The following is a 14408-nucleotide window of genomic DNA, read 5'->3' on the forward strand; positions in this document are numbered from 1 at the left end:
TTGAGGGATTGAACAGTGTATTTTCAACACAGAATGGCCGATGGATATAAAAGCCCTCAAGAGTCATTTTAACACCAATACACTCAATTTATGCAATTTAGCTGCAGCGGACTCAGGGGGAGACAGTAGTCATCCACTGCCATCCCTCAGATATTGTGTCACGCAAAAAGGTAACATGCAGTTTAACAGTAATGGAATAATAAATCAGGGGAAGAATGAGGAACCAAAACAAAACGTATTTTGTTTCATGAGCTTGAACCCATAAAAGAGTCAGGTCTTGGTTTGCTCCTCAGGCTGAGACACCTGGCCAACGGTCTGCAAATCAAGAGAAACACGTAAACAACTCATGTGCTTCAACTCAAAACTCGATTTGCATTCTTATGATTATTATTGATTCATCATTTGTCCATTTGCGTATTTCGCATTGAAGCAGGGTTAGTCAGAGTTGCTCTCAGTGAACAGCAGAGCAGCAGCGTTCAAATTATATTCGCCAATCACTAAATTTGCTGCATGTTTTCCTCAATTTCACTTGCAGTTAGTTTGAGATCTATTGATAAATACCTTCATCATTATATAGATTATATTATAAAGGACAGCTTGATTTTCCACAGGTGTGTCCTCTCCTTCCATTTGGGCTGCAAAAAGTAAAACGTTACTCCTAGCCAGACAGGGGCTCGTTACACTGGACATGTTGGTTTATGTCTTTATGTGATGGTGTCCACTTTGTGTGTTTCTGCATGAGTATTTGTATGTGTGTGTTTGCGCCTACTGGTCTCAAAGGTGGTGCCCTGTGCAGTCATGCTCCACGTGCTGGTGCGGCGCCCTTTGGTCACCATGACGGAGAACTCGTAGAGTGTGTTGGGCTTCAGACCGGTCACCATGTGGTTCAGGCTGGTGGTGTTGGCCATCTGGGGAGGAACAGGCAAACACACAAGAACACACTCAATAAACAAGAATTCAGTTTATTTCAGGGCAGATTGAATCCACCGAACGGTGACGAAGTCTCCAGGGAGTCAAAAGTAATTTTGCCAGGTACAAGAATACACTAATTGTAAACTAATGAGTATTTTTACAATCAATGAATCTGCTGATTTCACTCCAACTCCAGTCTCGCATCTCAAGTTGCAAATCGGACTATAAACAACGCGCAGCGTACGGAAAAGGAAGTCTTGGAAATACATCCCCTTGACCCCAGTGGCCTGTCTGCCATCAGACCGACAGAGATGGGTTCAAAGATTTCACAATCACTGCTCTGATTGCTGTGCAGAGTTTAGGATACATTACACACACACACACACACACAGACACACACACACACACTGAGTGGATCCATAACCTTTTACATTTTGCGATGCTCAGTCAAGTGTGGTCATTGTAAATGAGCTGCGAAACCACAATACAGCCGATTACCATCATGAACACTGACAGAAAAATGCTGAGTTGCATCACCATTCATCGAGGTACTAGCTGGCCTGAGCGGGCAGGTTTTGCTCCGGGTCGCAGCAGCAGTGAGTCAGGTTGGCCCTGGTCTCTAACAGCCCTATCTAGAACGGTGCATGCTTCGACAAAAGTGCAGTTCTCCGGTGGGGGCTGTCAAACAGAGGGCAGTGGGATAGGAAAAGAAAACACTCTGTTCTTGAGAAACACGCTGCCAGCTTGAGAGCAGTCGTCTCTTCAATAATGTACAAGCTAGTCTGGCTAGACTCGCTCCGAGCGTAGACAGAGCGAGAGAGAGAGGACGTGATGAACAGCGGCTTTAAGGTGACGGCATCGCTGCTGGCGAGACTGCCATTGAGATATGCTTGCAACATATACAGGATGTAGATCAGACTCAGAGCAGAGTGAAGAATCCACTGATGAAAACAGAGCTGGTAGACTTGTTAACGTATTGAATTTGGTTAATGGGACAGAAACACAATGAGCCTGTGGAACTCTTTAATTGTTGTCACAGTGAGAGAATCAAACTAATTGAAGCATCAAGCAGCAATACTTGACTGCTGAGTCTGTGTGTGTGTGTGTGTGTGTGTGTGTGTCTTGGAGAATGCACTGTCAGATCTACAGACTCTTTCTGGTTCTCAGTTTATCTTGTCCTTGCTGAATAATTTATCAGCAAACGTTACGTCGGCCTTTATCGGAGCTCTCCTCGGTCACAGGTTTGCATTCATGCATGTAGCCATGAACACACACACACACACACTCTGACATAATGCATTCCCTTGACTCAACCAGAACCTAAACCTTAAAACAAAGCCTGAACCCTCAAACCCCGAAGGTCTAAAACTCAAAATGGTCCTCACAAAGATAGATGTACCAACACACACACACACACACACACACACACACACACACACACACACACACACACACACACACACACACACACACACACACACACACACACACACACACACACACACACACACACACACACACACACACACACACACTATTGGGAAGTATGTAATCATCGTAATTGAGCTGCAAGTGAAGAATAATAAGCTGAATCTCAAACACCTTGTGGATGTTAGCCAAATCAACCAGGACAGAAATCTTAAGGAACATGACTTCAATCGATAATAAAAAATAATCCTTAGTTGCAGTCCTTCTACTTAATAGACCGTAGAGAGTTTAATGAAACCAGTATATCTACAGATGAGTTGTACGGTCAGACAGCCGTTAACAGTTCAGAGCAAAGTTAATTGTATTCAGCCGACACCGTCATGATTGGCTGCAATACAACTCTTCTTAATGTCTTGTGACTATTAGAATTTGATTTGATTAAGTTCTGTTGACCCTGTGAGCCATCTCGTACTCGACCTAAAACCATGTTGAGAGGAAGACTCCAGCTTAGAACAGAGCGACTACTTCTCTTTATAGTGCTTTGAAAGTTGGATGAAAATAGATCATCACTCGATTAGAAACACCAGCATCATGCTGCCCGTGTACCTGGGAGCTGCTGTGGGAATACTTTATTATATATCAGCTTATGACAACACCTTTTCATTCTCAGCACATTTAAACATGTCTCTGGTAAGTGTGGGCGGCGTGAAGGGAAGCGCAACGTCCCACAGCACCGAAATGCACAGAAATCGTACTGTATTAAATGAAGGAGCATCACCACAGTTTAATCAGAATGAAATGATACTTAAGTGAATTACATCAAGTTGTAAGCAAGTTTTTTCTTAACTTAATAAAAGTACTGAGCTAAACCAGAAAAAGGAAAATTAAACTGGAGCCCCCTTTTTTTGTATGAATCCTCCTCAATTAAATTAACAGCCACAATTTCAGAACAAGGCCGTTTGAATCCAATAACTTTGAAGAAATCTTCTTGCTGAATTGAACAAACGCATACAAAACCAAAGGGGCTGAAAACAGGTGATGTCACGGCATTATTCAGTCATATCTTTGGGCTACAACACAGGTTAAATCTGCTCTGCACTTGCCGAAAGGCTGAAAACCTGCCGTACGCTCATGAAACATGATTGATTGGTTTCACTGAGGTGTCCGCGGGCGGGATGTCACAGTAGCCTGCTTCATGAGTGAGAATCACAATCCTACAATTGAGAAGATCATTAACAAAAGACCGTACACAAATGCCGTCTATGTGAAAAGTTCCATTGTATATCTGCCGCCATCCATTCAAGCAAGCGGCCATCGCGCTCTGTCAGGTCGAGCGCATCCAAAGAGCACCTGAGCGGACGTCATCTCATTATTTCTAACACCGTCGGCTGTGACCCTACATCAGCGCATGTGTCGTACCCCGTAGCTCCAGACCGCGTCCCGGCCTTTATTAAATAGCCTTGCACAAAAACCAGGAACAAGAATCGCTCACCTTCACTTTGGTGTTGGCAGGGATGTTGGTCTTCCAGCGAACCGTGTAGAATCGGTTATCTGTGATCTTTTGGTTCTTGGGCAGCGAGTTGTCGGCCCAGGTCACCTTGATGGTGTCGTGGCTCAGCACGGAGGACTGAACGCCCACGGGCGGCATCATGGGGGAGGGGTCTGGTACTGGGGTGTATGGAGCATGGAAGAGTTCGTACAGGTCAACATCGGGGTCTATGGGGTCTGCACGTCAGGCAGGACAGCCGCATGCATGCACACACAAATTAAAATTACCAAAATTAAAACATAAGGTGAAGCGTGACAGACAGCGGAGTCGAAAAACAGGATGCAGGGAGGGACGAACAGGGAAACAACAAGGTTAATGAGTGAAGATGGGAGGGAGGGAAAAAAGATGGAGGCAACAAGGATGGAATTGGGAAGGGTGAAGAGAAAGAGAGAGAAGAATCTATTAGAAAAAACAGACAAGAGACCTCTACAACAAGACACATCTACAGACTTGGTTGCTATGTAGAAGTGTACAGTATGTGGCGTTCTATCAATAGCTAGTGCAGTACTACAGAGAGAGAGAGAGAGAGAAAGATACTCTATTCATAAGAAAAGATTACAGTAAATGGAACGCTAGGCTGAAAGCAGATACCCACAATCCTACAGCCAACTCTTTTCAGAGACATGCAACACTGAAATGCGTTTCGTTTACATCACGGAGCTTTTCACAACACTTCAATGCAACGTGGATAAACAGAAGGACACAGAATGCATATCCATTGATTCAGCATTTAAGTACAGAATTCATTTTGAAATCTAGTGGCATTCACCTTTAAGGGCCCCAAACAAAGTGCAGTCCAGTACTTGAATATGACAAAAGGTATTTAGTATGTTGCGTAACGACAACCTGATGCTTATGTAAGACTGACTGTGTGTATGTGCACTCGCACAACGAACAGTGTGTGTGTTTGTGTGTAAGGTTACACCCCATAAAAACCAGTGAGCGTGTGTGTGTGTCTGTGTGTGTGTGTGTGTGTGTGTGTGTGTGTGTGTGTGTGTGTGTGTGTGTGTGTGTGTGTGTGTGTGTGTGTGTGTGTGTGTGAGAGAGGGCGAGAGGGGCTCAAACAAGCAGCTTCTGGTCGACACACTGAAGGATAAAACATTTCAAGATGGCCTCCCGGCCGCTGGTTCCACTGCTCTGTCTTTGGTTTCGGTGTGATGGAAGGCGAAGCTTTGGTCAGTCACCCACGATGACTCTCCTCCGCGACCACTTGTTGGTCCTCTCCTCTCCGCCTCGCTCCATTTGACACCTCTTTGTACGGAGCCGCCCTCATTATATTCCCAAGACTGAGTCAGAGTGTGCAATCCCTCATTTCTCGCTCTTCAGTTAAGACGTCATACTATTATAACATATTCAACCTAGCGCTCTCTCAACCTAAGTTCTTCCAAAAGTAAAAGTGCTATGTAGGTCAGCTCGTCTTTTTAATTTCGACTTGAACAAACTGGCAGGAAGGGAACGCGCCCCAGAGGATTCAGCAGCAGACGATGTTGGTGGGCTTTGGTTCGGCTTTGAGAGGAAACGTTTGGATCTGACGAAGGGTTGCCAAGAACACCACAGGGGGTCTGCGTGTGTGCAGCGCTGTGTGTGTGTGTGTGTGTGTGTGTGAGAGAGGATGAGAGAGCTTCATAGAGAGAAGTGTACAGTATGACAGTGTTCCAGGTGTGTGTGCACAGTAAGACTGCCACCACCCCCCACTTCGAAGCACGTTGACGTGATTCATGTCATCCGGCATCCCAGCCCTCTCAAGCTTGGCGGTGCAATGGTGCTGCGGTGGAGACAAAGTGGAGTGATCAAGGCTGAGCGTGGAGGTGGGAGGCTGGATGGGAGAGGAGGCGGGTACAGACCACATGCTGGGACACCCCAGGGTGCTTGGGCTGGTTGTCTTCTGACACTGCCACATAAACTGTGTGAACTCAGCTGGCATGCCGTCTAACCGACTGTGTTTTCCCACTTTTAAGATCATACGTCAAACACGTTGGATAGAGACTTAAGTTATACTTCTAATTGTCTCAGGTCACGTACGACTTCTGATCTGAGAGGCTTCAAGAATTATAGGTTGGCGGGCTGCAGCCAAACTGGATTGTCTGCATCATTATAACGAAGCTGCTTCATTTTAATACACGCAGATATATGCAAAGATAAAATCAGTACGGTCCAATTGCAGTTTTACAGACAATATTGATATAAAAAAAGAAAAATATTCTCTTGAATTGGGAAAGAGATTGAGCCGGCTATTGTTGAGACCCAGTAGGGTTAAACTGTCGCCTGTTCAGAATACTCAAAGGTATAATATGTAACGTTTCCGCATTAAAATGTCTAAAACTGACGACACCGATGTTATATGTTTTGTTGCGTTGTGTACTTACACTATCCCAAATGTCCCCAACCATTTTCAAACCCAGAGAAATCTGGAATTTAATCACGCTAACGGGTCATTTGGTCGCCTGTCAGTCTGACATAAGGGGGTTAGAAACTGACTTTTTATCCAGTATCAGGCCACATTTTGATGACGCACTGTTTAGATCTTGGTCATTTTAACAGCATGACAGATTTTTAATCATCCGACGTCTGGATCTTAAGTTATGCGAGAAACAAGCTGGGCGAACGTTAACGTAAGACTGCTTTTAATCACCAGCTCCGCATGTTTTGAGAAAAGAGGAGACCTCTGTGGAGACTACAAACCTTGTTTCGATTGCGAGACCCCTAGCTGCAGAAAATGACATATTGTTCTTGAATATAGTCTTTTCCTTTACCTGCCGTAAATGTGGGACTGGATGCGCACAAACCGACTCTTCTGTATGCGGAACGTTCTCCAGTAATATTTCTGTCCGCTCTTTGTGATTGGATATCTGTTCCATCGACATATGTGAATCTTCCCCGACAACCGGGGACGACTGGTAATCTACGGGCAAAATATGAGGGTTTTGAACATTTGATTAAAAAGAGACTCACGCAAGCTTAGAGCCATTGAGGAGAGAGTTAATGAGAGCAGCGAGACCAGTTATCTCTCTGGTAATTTGGAGCCGACAGTCGAAGCCCATTCTGCCTGATATTGATCTCAGGTTATAGAGAGCAAAGATAAATGTCAGCCATACAGTGCGAGTACATCCCATAATACTGGATGTGGCTTCTGTTGCGTATGAGCACAGTTCGTGTGAGTCAAGCTGATACTGTTGGCAGTGTATCAAAATGTAAGCGATCGGGTTTTCAGGTAACCAGGAAGCTGATTTCAGCGTAGATGTGTGTGGTTCGTACCGGACTGTGGTCGGGTGATGGCGCTCTCGTACACGGGAATCCCCTCACCCACGTTATTGAAGGCCTTCAGGGTGATCACATAGTGGGAGCTGGGGTCTGTGAGAGAGAGGTAAAGACAGAGCATGGCGAGGGAGACAGGAAGAGCGAGATAAATTAGCTATCCAACCATCTAATCAAGCCAAAACTCTCGAGACTCTTGACTCATAATTGCGATATTGGCCAGAATGAACATTAGACTACGATGACTCCTCTTAGTGTAATTGTAATAAAGGCTTCAATTATGCATGCAAAGATATTTTGCCACAGTTCTACCCGCAAATCGCTCCATTTCCTAAGATAATCGGTGAACTCATTCTCCACTTCTAGCCCTCTTCGATTGCTGTCGTATTATTGTTGTAGCAATTGTACAATTAACAACAAACAGAAACTGAGTACGACCTCCGTGACGAACACAGTAGGAACTAAATCTGTGATTTGCTGTGGAACAAAACGAGTGCCTTGGTTTTCAAAAGAATGAAAGAACCGTTTATCACTGAAATGTGATCCATCACAACAGTGAATTCTTGAGTTTCATTAAGAAATAGTTTCATCTAAAATTCACGAAGTCAGTGCTGGCAATAATTTGAGTCCGTTTCTCAAAGTTTTTGACTGATCCGACGCAGAAAAATGGCACTTGTGCAATAGTAGGACCCAGCAGAACATTTTGCATCATGTTTCATTTGCTTTGACGGCAGCAAGTATTAAAATCACCAAAACAAATTTGTTTTATTTCAACATTTTTGACCTTTAATTATTGTGTCCCCATTAGGCCAATCTGTATAATTAGCGGCTCAGGCGTGCGGCGGAGAACATCTCATTAATTCTGGATGAGGCACACATGAATTGCTTCGTATTGTGTGCGTGTGTGTGTGTGTGTGTTTGCTCATTTGTAATTAAAATGTCAAAGAACCAGTCAGTTAGATTTCTTGTAGGACAATCATTGGAATGTTTTAAATGTTGACATGTTGGGCCGAGGCTCATTCGTCCCCGCGGTCTCGTCAATATCGGAAATCGTGCTATTTGACAAATCAGCTTTGATTCTTCAATGACATTTTGTGGTTATTATCTGAGAAATCAAATCAATATCTCAGTAAAAACAGTCCCAATACAGAATGAGCACCAGTGGTCTGTTCCTACCGAGGTTCTCGATGGTGTAGTAGCGCTGCTTGTAGTCCACTTTGATGGTCTGAGCGTGGGGACTGCCGATGCCGTAGCCGATGGTGTAACCGCGCACCACGATGTCCTGGTTCTCTGGCGGCGTCCAGCTCACCACGATGCTGTTGACCAGCGGCCGGACATGAAGAGAGCTGGGCTGGTCCGGTACACGCGATTCTGGTGAAGGAAAGCGCAGGAAAAGCTCAAACAGAGCTCCTTTCTTCAGTCAATTAAATGCTGATCAACTCAAAAGCTGTTTTCGTCCGTATGAACTGAGTAAAGCAGGTGTTTTTACCATCCAGGTCGCTCTCGAACGTCTCTGCCGCGGCCCACTCGGTGGCCGGTCCAGTGCCGTTCACCGTCATGGCCGACACCCGGAAGGAGTACTCTGTCCCACGCTCCAGAGCTGGACAGGCAACACATCAGTGTTTAGACTGAGCTGTGGCTGAACTGAAGCTCAAGCAGCAATAAAACGTCTCCATGTCTTTCTGCAACCGGTCTTTATTTCATAATTTACCGGTGCTCTACACTTGGCTGGTCAGTCGGGGTTTCGAGTTGCAGACACAATAAATATTTTGAAAGCAGAAATCAGTTAAACAGATGCCCGATATACTTCTCCGCACAATTTAAAGAGGAAATCTATAAGCCTGCCAGGGGAAGAATCCAGTTAAGGTTCCTGTGGTGCAATGAACTTTCTTTTTCCACTCAATATCATGGACGTGATTGAGATATATTTTCCACCTCTCCTTAATATGTTTTGGCGAGTAAAAATTAATTTTCCGTTAAGAAGCTTTACAAAGGAAAGTGTGTAAAAAGTAACACTAAGCAGCTAAAGAAAGTAGAAGAAATGTTTTTGGGAGTCTGGATTTTAGTTTTTCTGACAGAATCTAGAAAGAGCCGTTTCACCGCTGGGTGCCAGCTTTGGTATTCACAAAAGAGGGGAACGCCTGCTGACAAATGATGTGTTGCCGTATTAATTCGCTGTAACATTTTCCATCGTCGTCATGTTGTCCCATTTGCACGCTGCACGCTAATCCTGTGGTCTTTTCTCTCTGTACCCAGTATTCTGGGCCGCCCTTGGGGGCAGCTTCTGAAGACTGCCTAACTATCCGTGCCTCCAAGGCTACAACATCTCGCTCTAAACGCTTTTGAACCAACGAACACCCCTCTGTTTCACCCCCCCCAGACAGTTCTCCAAAAAAAAAAAAAAAAATCAACTTGTAAGTGTATATTCTCTTTGATGCGGCACACAGCGTGAGGCCGGGCCACTTGAAAGTTGCTGAGGCAACATCCAATATTAATCAGCATTGCTGTGCGTCTCTGGCGATATGGTGCATATTTAGTTGGTAACGTTAGGGTACAGTAAGAGATGTAACTCCATCTCAAAGTGTTCAGATGTAATGCAGGTAAACAAACTTGCAAACAGACACCAAACAGCAATTCCGAGATCAGGATTTCAAATATCGCAGCGTGTCAGACCTAGCTGACGGCATCTTAATGTCTGATGGCATGAAAGTCTTGATGAAGGACCTATATAAAGCATCAAAAGGGAACACAGGGATTTGGTATTCCCTAAGATCAAAATACAAGAGTTTTCGTTCTGGATCCGCCATTTTAACATCATGTTCTATAGAAATGCATCACAGACGAGTTGGATTTGAATATAACACTGCTGTAGACAAGGGTTACTCACAGTGATGTCATTATTTCGATGGCCCTGTTTACACTCCGCATCAACACACTCAGTGAACTGAGTGGAGCGCTCGAAACATAAGTGTGAGCACAGATAAAACCAAATATGAGCAGCAATTTTACATTTCACCACAACTGTTGGGATGCATTTTAAATGCATTTCATGTCGACCGCCCATCTCTGCACAAACTGGATGTGAAGTGCAGTAATAAAAGCACCACATTCACGCCCACTTGCAGGGGATCGCCGGGAAGTCTTTCTGAAAAAACCCTGCAATGGAGGACTAAAACTTCTGTGCCCATTACCGTCGATGAGCTTGAAAAGCTGGGTGCCTCCGGTGGTCTCGGCTGCTTCACTCCTCCGGGATCCTTTCCGGTATCGGATCTTGTACCCGGTGATCTCCCCATTCTGGCCGTTAAGGGGTGGGGGCTGCCACCGGAGCATGATGCCCTGAGGGAGGAAGAAATGAGGGTGGATTAAACAATAAAAAAACCCTATGTTTAACACATGTGGAACCGTCTGGTTTTGGGCCTGCAGCTGTGAAGGTGACTTCACAGCTTAGCAGTTATATTCACACCTTCCCACGCACCATGGCATGTGTGTTTGTGTTTACGTCACTGCAGGGTTACTGTTCAGATTAAACACCGTCTCGCCTGCCCCTCCCCACTCCTTCTGACAGTGGTGCAAATGGGAGGGTCCCGCTAAAACAAGCATCGGTGACGCAGTGCAGGTTGACGCAAGAGGAGGAAATAAACACATGAATAACAGAAGGAGGTGTCCCAATGAGCGGGGTGTGCACGTGGTCAGGTTCACCCTGCAGGGACTCTGAGGCGCAGTGACGAATGTAGGACTGTTGGCCGGCGGGCCGACGCTGCACCGTTGTGGGATTTATGCATCTGCAGTGGCGGCTGGTCAATAGAGGGCCATGGGGCCATGGCTAGCTGGATGACGTGATGCTAATCATTTATTTAGCTTTTTAAAACAACGGGGACGGATCCAGGACGGACAGTTACAGGAGTGAGGAGGTAAGGAAACATGAGAACACCAGGGTAGGGAGTGAGGGATGAGGAGGTAAGGAAACATGAGAACACCAGGGTAGGGAGTGAGGGATGAGGAGGTAAGGAAACATGAGAACACCAGGACACACGAGAACTCTATCAAGCTACATATTATGCAAAGTGAACATCTTTTATTCTACATAGCTGTCCTCAGTCTCATCTGCTTAACTTGGTCATGGAGGCATCAACATGTAATAGAGATGTTAAATTAACAGTGAAAACTCATCATAGCTTAATTTAACATCAGTATTCATAATTACACTTCATGTTTACTTCTCCTGATCTTTACCTCCTACAACAAGGTCCATAGGGGCATCTCAATAAATAAATATGTTATATTATATAAGTGTTATTTACTGATTGTTTTCGTGTTGGAATACATGTTAAATATTTAACATGTATTTAACATTTTTACATTAAATCATACTGGGATGTTTGCTGAAATTGATAGGATGGCCCTACCTAGAACATTTTCCACCAGCCGCCACTGGTTTTGTGTGTGTGTGTGTGTATGTGTGTGTTTAAAGAGATAGGTGGGGGGTATTCCAGCGTGGGAGAAGAGTTAATTAACGCTTCCCCACTGTCACACTGATGCACAAAAGCCTGAATACATGTAGGGGGGGCACACACACACACACACACACACACACACACACACACACACACACACACACACACACACACACACACACACACACACACACACACACACACACACACACACACACACACACACACACACACACACACACACACACACACACACACACACACCTCCCCAGCCAAGTCAAGGGAATTGCGCAAATTAAATTTGTGTTAAGTGTGTTCAATTATTCCATTTTTCTTCTTACACTATCGGTCCCAACTGGTCATTTCTCTCTTCTTCCCCTTAATCATGAAAACCTGTTTAATTAACTTTTGGAAAATCACTGTGAAAAGATGCCAAAAGTGGGTTAAAGAAGGCACGAAATAAGATCACAAAAACATGATTTTCAGGTTGCCCTGCAGGTAAAAGATGTGCGGTTCTGTTTGACAAGGCCCAAAGAGGAGAGTGTGAAATGCATGTTAATTAGTCCCCCCCCCCCCCCCCGGGCGTATCCAACAGCTTACTGTATAAATGCTTTGTATCGATACACTTGAACCATAACTACTGACAGTTTACCATCAGAATTAAACACAATGACAAGAAATAAAAATAGATGAGTCATTTCAATAACTCTCAGGAACAAAGGACGCCAGATGTTTGTTTCACAGCTGTAAATGGAGTTTGTCTGGGTGTCATTGGGGAGGGACAGCTGGATGTACACTGTCCATTCAAAAAAACAAACTATTCTGGTACAACTCCTGTGCTTTCCACAGAGTGTCTCCTCTTCATTTTACTCTCAGCATTAGAACGAGTGTTTTCTCTCCACAATTCTCAGCAGAGTATCCCTCAGCATGGGTGGCCAGTTCTCACTCAAGCTGGGAGTGTGTGATAGGATTGTCTACCAGGTTTTTTCCCCCCCGCTAGTTTGCTTTGACAGTTCTCTCTCACTTGGGATCTGCATCGACCAGCAAAGGACTAAAAGCGCTGGCTGCTGCTTTTGTAGTCGCTGCAAGCAGCCCTAGGTTTCCCCCTATCTTCTTCTCTTTGCTGCTCTCTGTTTGCACGTTCTGTCTCGCATGTCATGAGTGAGAAACATTATTTTTTTTTTGGTCAAATTGAATCCATCACTCGGGTGGAAATGTACAACAAACAGGCATACAGCTCTCTGTTTGAAGATCAAATGGCTAAAAGAGACAGGCAGCAGAGACCAGCTTCCTGTTTCAATCAGGAACCTGCTGTGAAGCCTGCAGCCTCCTCATCCAATCAGAGGCGTCACACAAGAACTGCAATATGTTTAACGATAATAGATCTAATTTAACAATGATACTTTAACAATGATAAAGAGTGCGAGACACCAGCAGTAGTCTGCTTGGGCTGTGATAAATCTGATCCAGTTAACTTTCAATCGAGACAAACAAAATCTCACCGTCACACAAATCTAGCGTGAATATATTCTATAGAAATGGAAACCAACGGGTGAAACAGCTTTGCAGCTTTGAACATAGCGTCTCAATGAGCACTGATCTGTGAGTGTATAGGTCAAAAGACACTGATACATCGATGCTAACTGGGCTCATTTGGTTGCAAATCGAACAATTCCGAGTCAAGTATTACATTCGGTTTGCCTACATCTCCAAAAATTGGTTCCGTATCCATTTAGATTGAGGAGGTTTCTTTCCTTAATACTGTACAGATGGAGTATACAGGGGATAAAGCCCTCTGACAGGCTCGATGAGGGTTCACACACCCTCTTAACCAGCCGGGGCTAGAAGACTCTGACGCAGCTAATCACACAGAGAAACAACGGCGTTCTGGCCTGCAGGCTACGTGCTGCATTTGTTCAACTGTTTGTGTGTGTGTGTGTGTGTGTGTGTGTGCAAGTGAGTGTGTGACCAACACTTGAGCAGTTCAGGTGCATTGGTCACTTGTACGTTGCATCTGTGGGAGTGTGCGCAACAACCGTGAAAGCTTTTTACTTGAAATCCTCAATAAGGACGCTTTCGCAGCTGTAGTTTGGACCAAGTGAAGGAAGACGCATTGTTGCATCCTGCTCATGATTAGCATTGAAACGTTTGAAATCATGCTGGAAATATGAAGGTGTGCGATCATAAAATGCTGCTGTTTGTTCGGTTTGCTTTCACGCCACAAATGAATCGCACCACAGTCCGCTCAGAGGCGGACCGAGACCTTTTCTATCAGTCTCCGTCTGCACCGGGGTTCGATTGACAGCTTTCACAGCAGCTCAAATGAACCGTACTCAACGGGCAAACGGACCGGAGTTCGTTTCAACTCAACCAAACAGGGGTGGAGAAACCCAAAGACAAGACCAGTTACAGGACCTGCAAAATGTCTTACCTTTGAGTTCTGGACCTCCGCGGTGAGGTTTTGAGGAGGAGCACTTGGTACTGTGAAACAAAAGAAAACAATTTCTTCAGTGTAAAACACAAACAAAAATAGACGAGATTAGGTGATAGAATTATTCGTTGATTGGCAAAAATGTAATTGGCAACTATTTGATGGGATTTTGGTACAAAAATGTCAGAAATCCAGACACTTAATTTGTGAGTTTTGCTGCTGAATAATTTATGTTTTATGAGTGTTGGTCTGAAAAAAACAAGCACTTTGATATCACCTTGGGCTCTGGAAAATTGAGATATATTCATATATATTTCTGACATTTTATAGACCAAAAGATGAATCGATTGATGGAGAACATAATCTGAAGGTTAATCAC

At 44.5% G+C, this 14408-nt stretch overlaps 1 protein-coding gene across 13 annotated transcripts in view; it reads right to left on the reverse strand.

Annotated features, from left to right (window-relative positions):
* neo1a (neogenin 1a) overlaps positions 1-14408 on the reverse strand; it is a 143074-nt gene that overhangs the window by 10061 nt on the left and 118605 nt on the right. For 9 of the 13 annotated variants that reach the window (XM_079292280.1, XM_079292285.1, XM_079292279.1 and 6 more), the window contains exons 12-18: positions 14030-14079; positions 10336-10480; positions 8634-8744; positions 8321-8515; positions 7145-7240; positions 3833-4065; positions 770-908 (exon numbers count right to left, since the gene is read on the reverse strand). In XM_079292280.1, the coding sequence (XP_079148406.1) occupies positions 770-908; positions 3833-4065; positions 7145-7240; positions 8321-8515; positions 8634-8744; positions 10336-10480; positions 14030-14079 (969 nt within the window). The remainder of the gene's footprint in view (positions 1-769; positions 909-3832; positions 4066-7144; positions 7241-8320; positions 8516-8633; positions 8745-10335; positions 10481-14029; positions 14080-14408) is intronic. The other 4 variants (XM_079292281.1, XM_079292287.1, XM_079292283.1 and 1 more) reach the window with 2 other exon arrangements.

The sequence above is a fragment of the Melanostigma gelatinosum genome (genome assembly GCF_949748355.1).
Source record: "Melanostigma gelatinosum genome assembly, chromosome: 2".
Lineage (NCBI taxonomy): Eukaryota > Metazoa > Chordata > Actinopteri > Perciformes > Zoarcidae > Melanostigma > Melanostigma gelatinosum.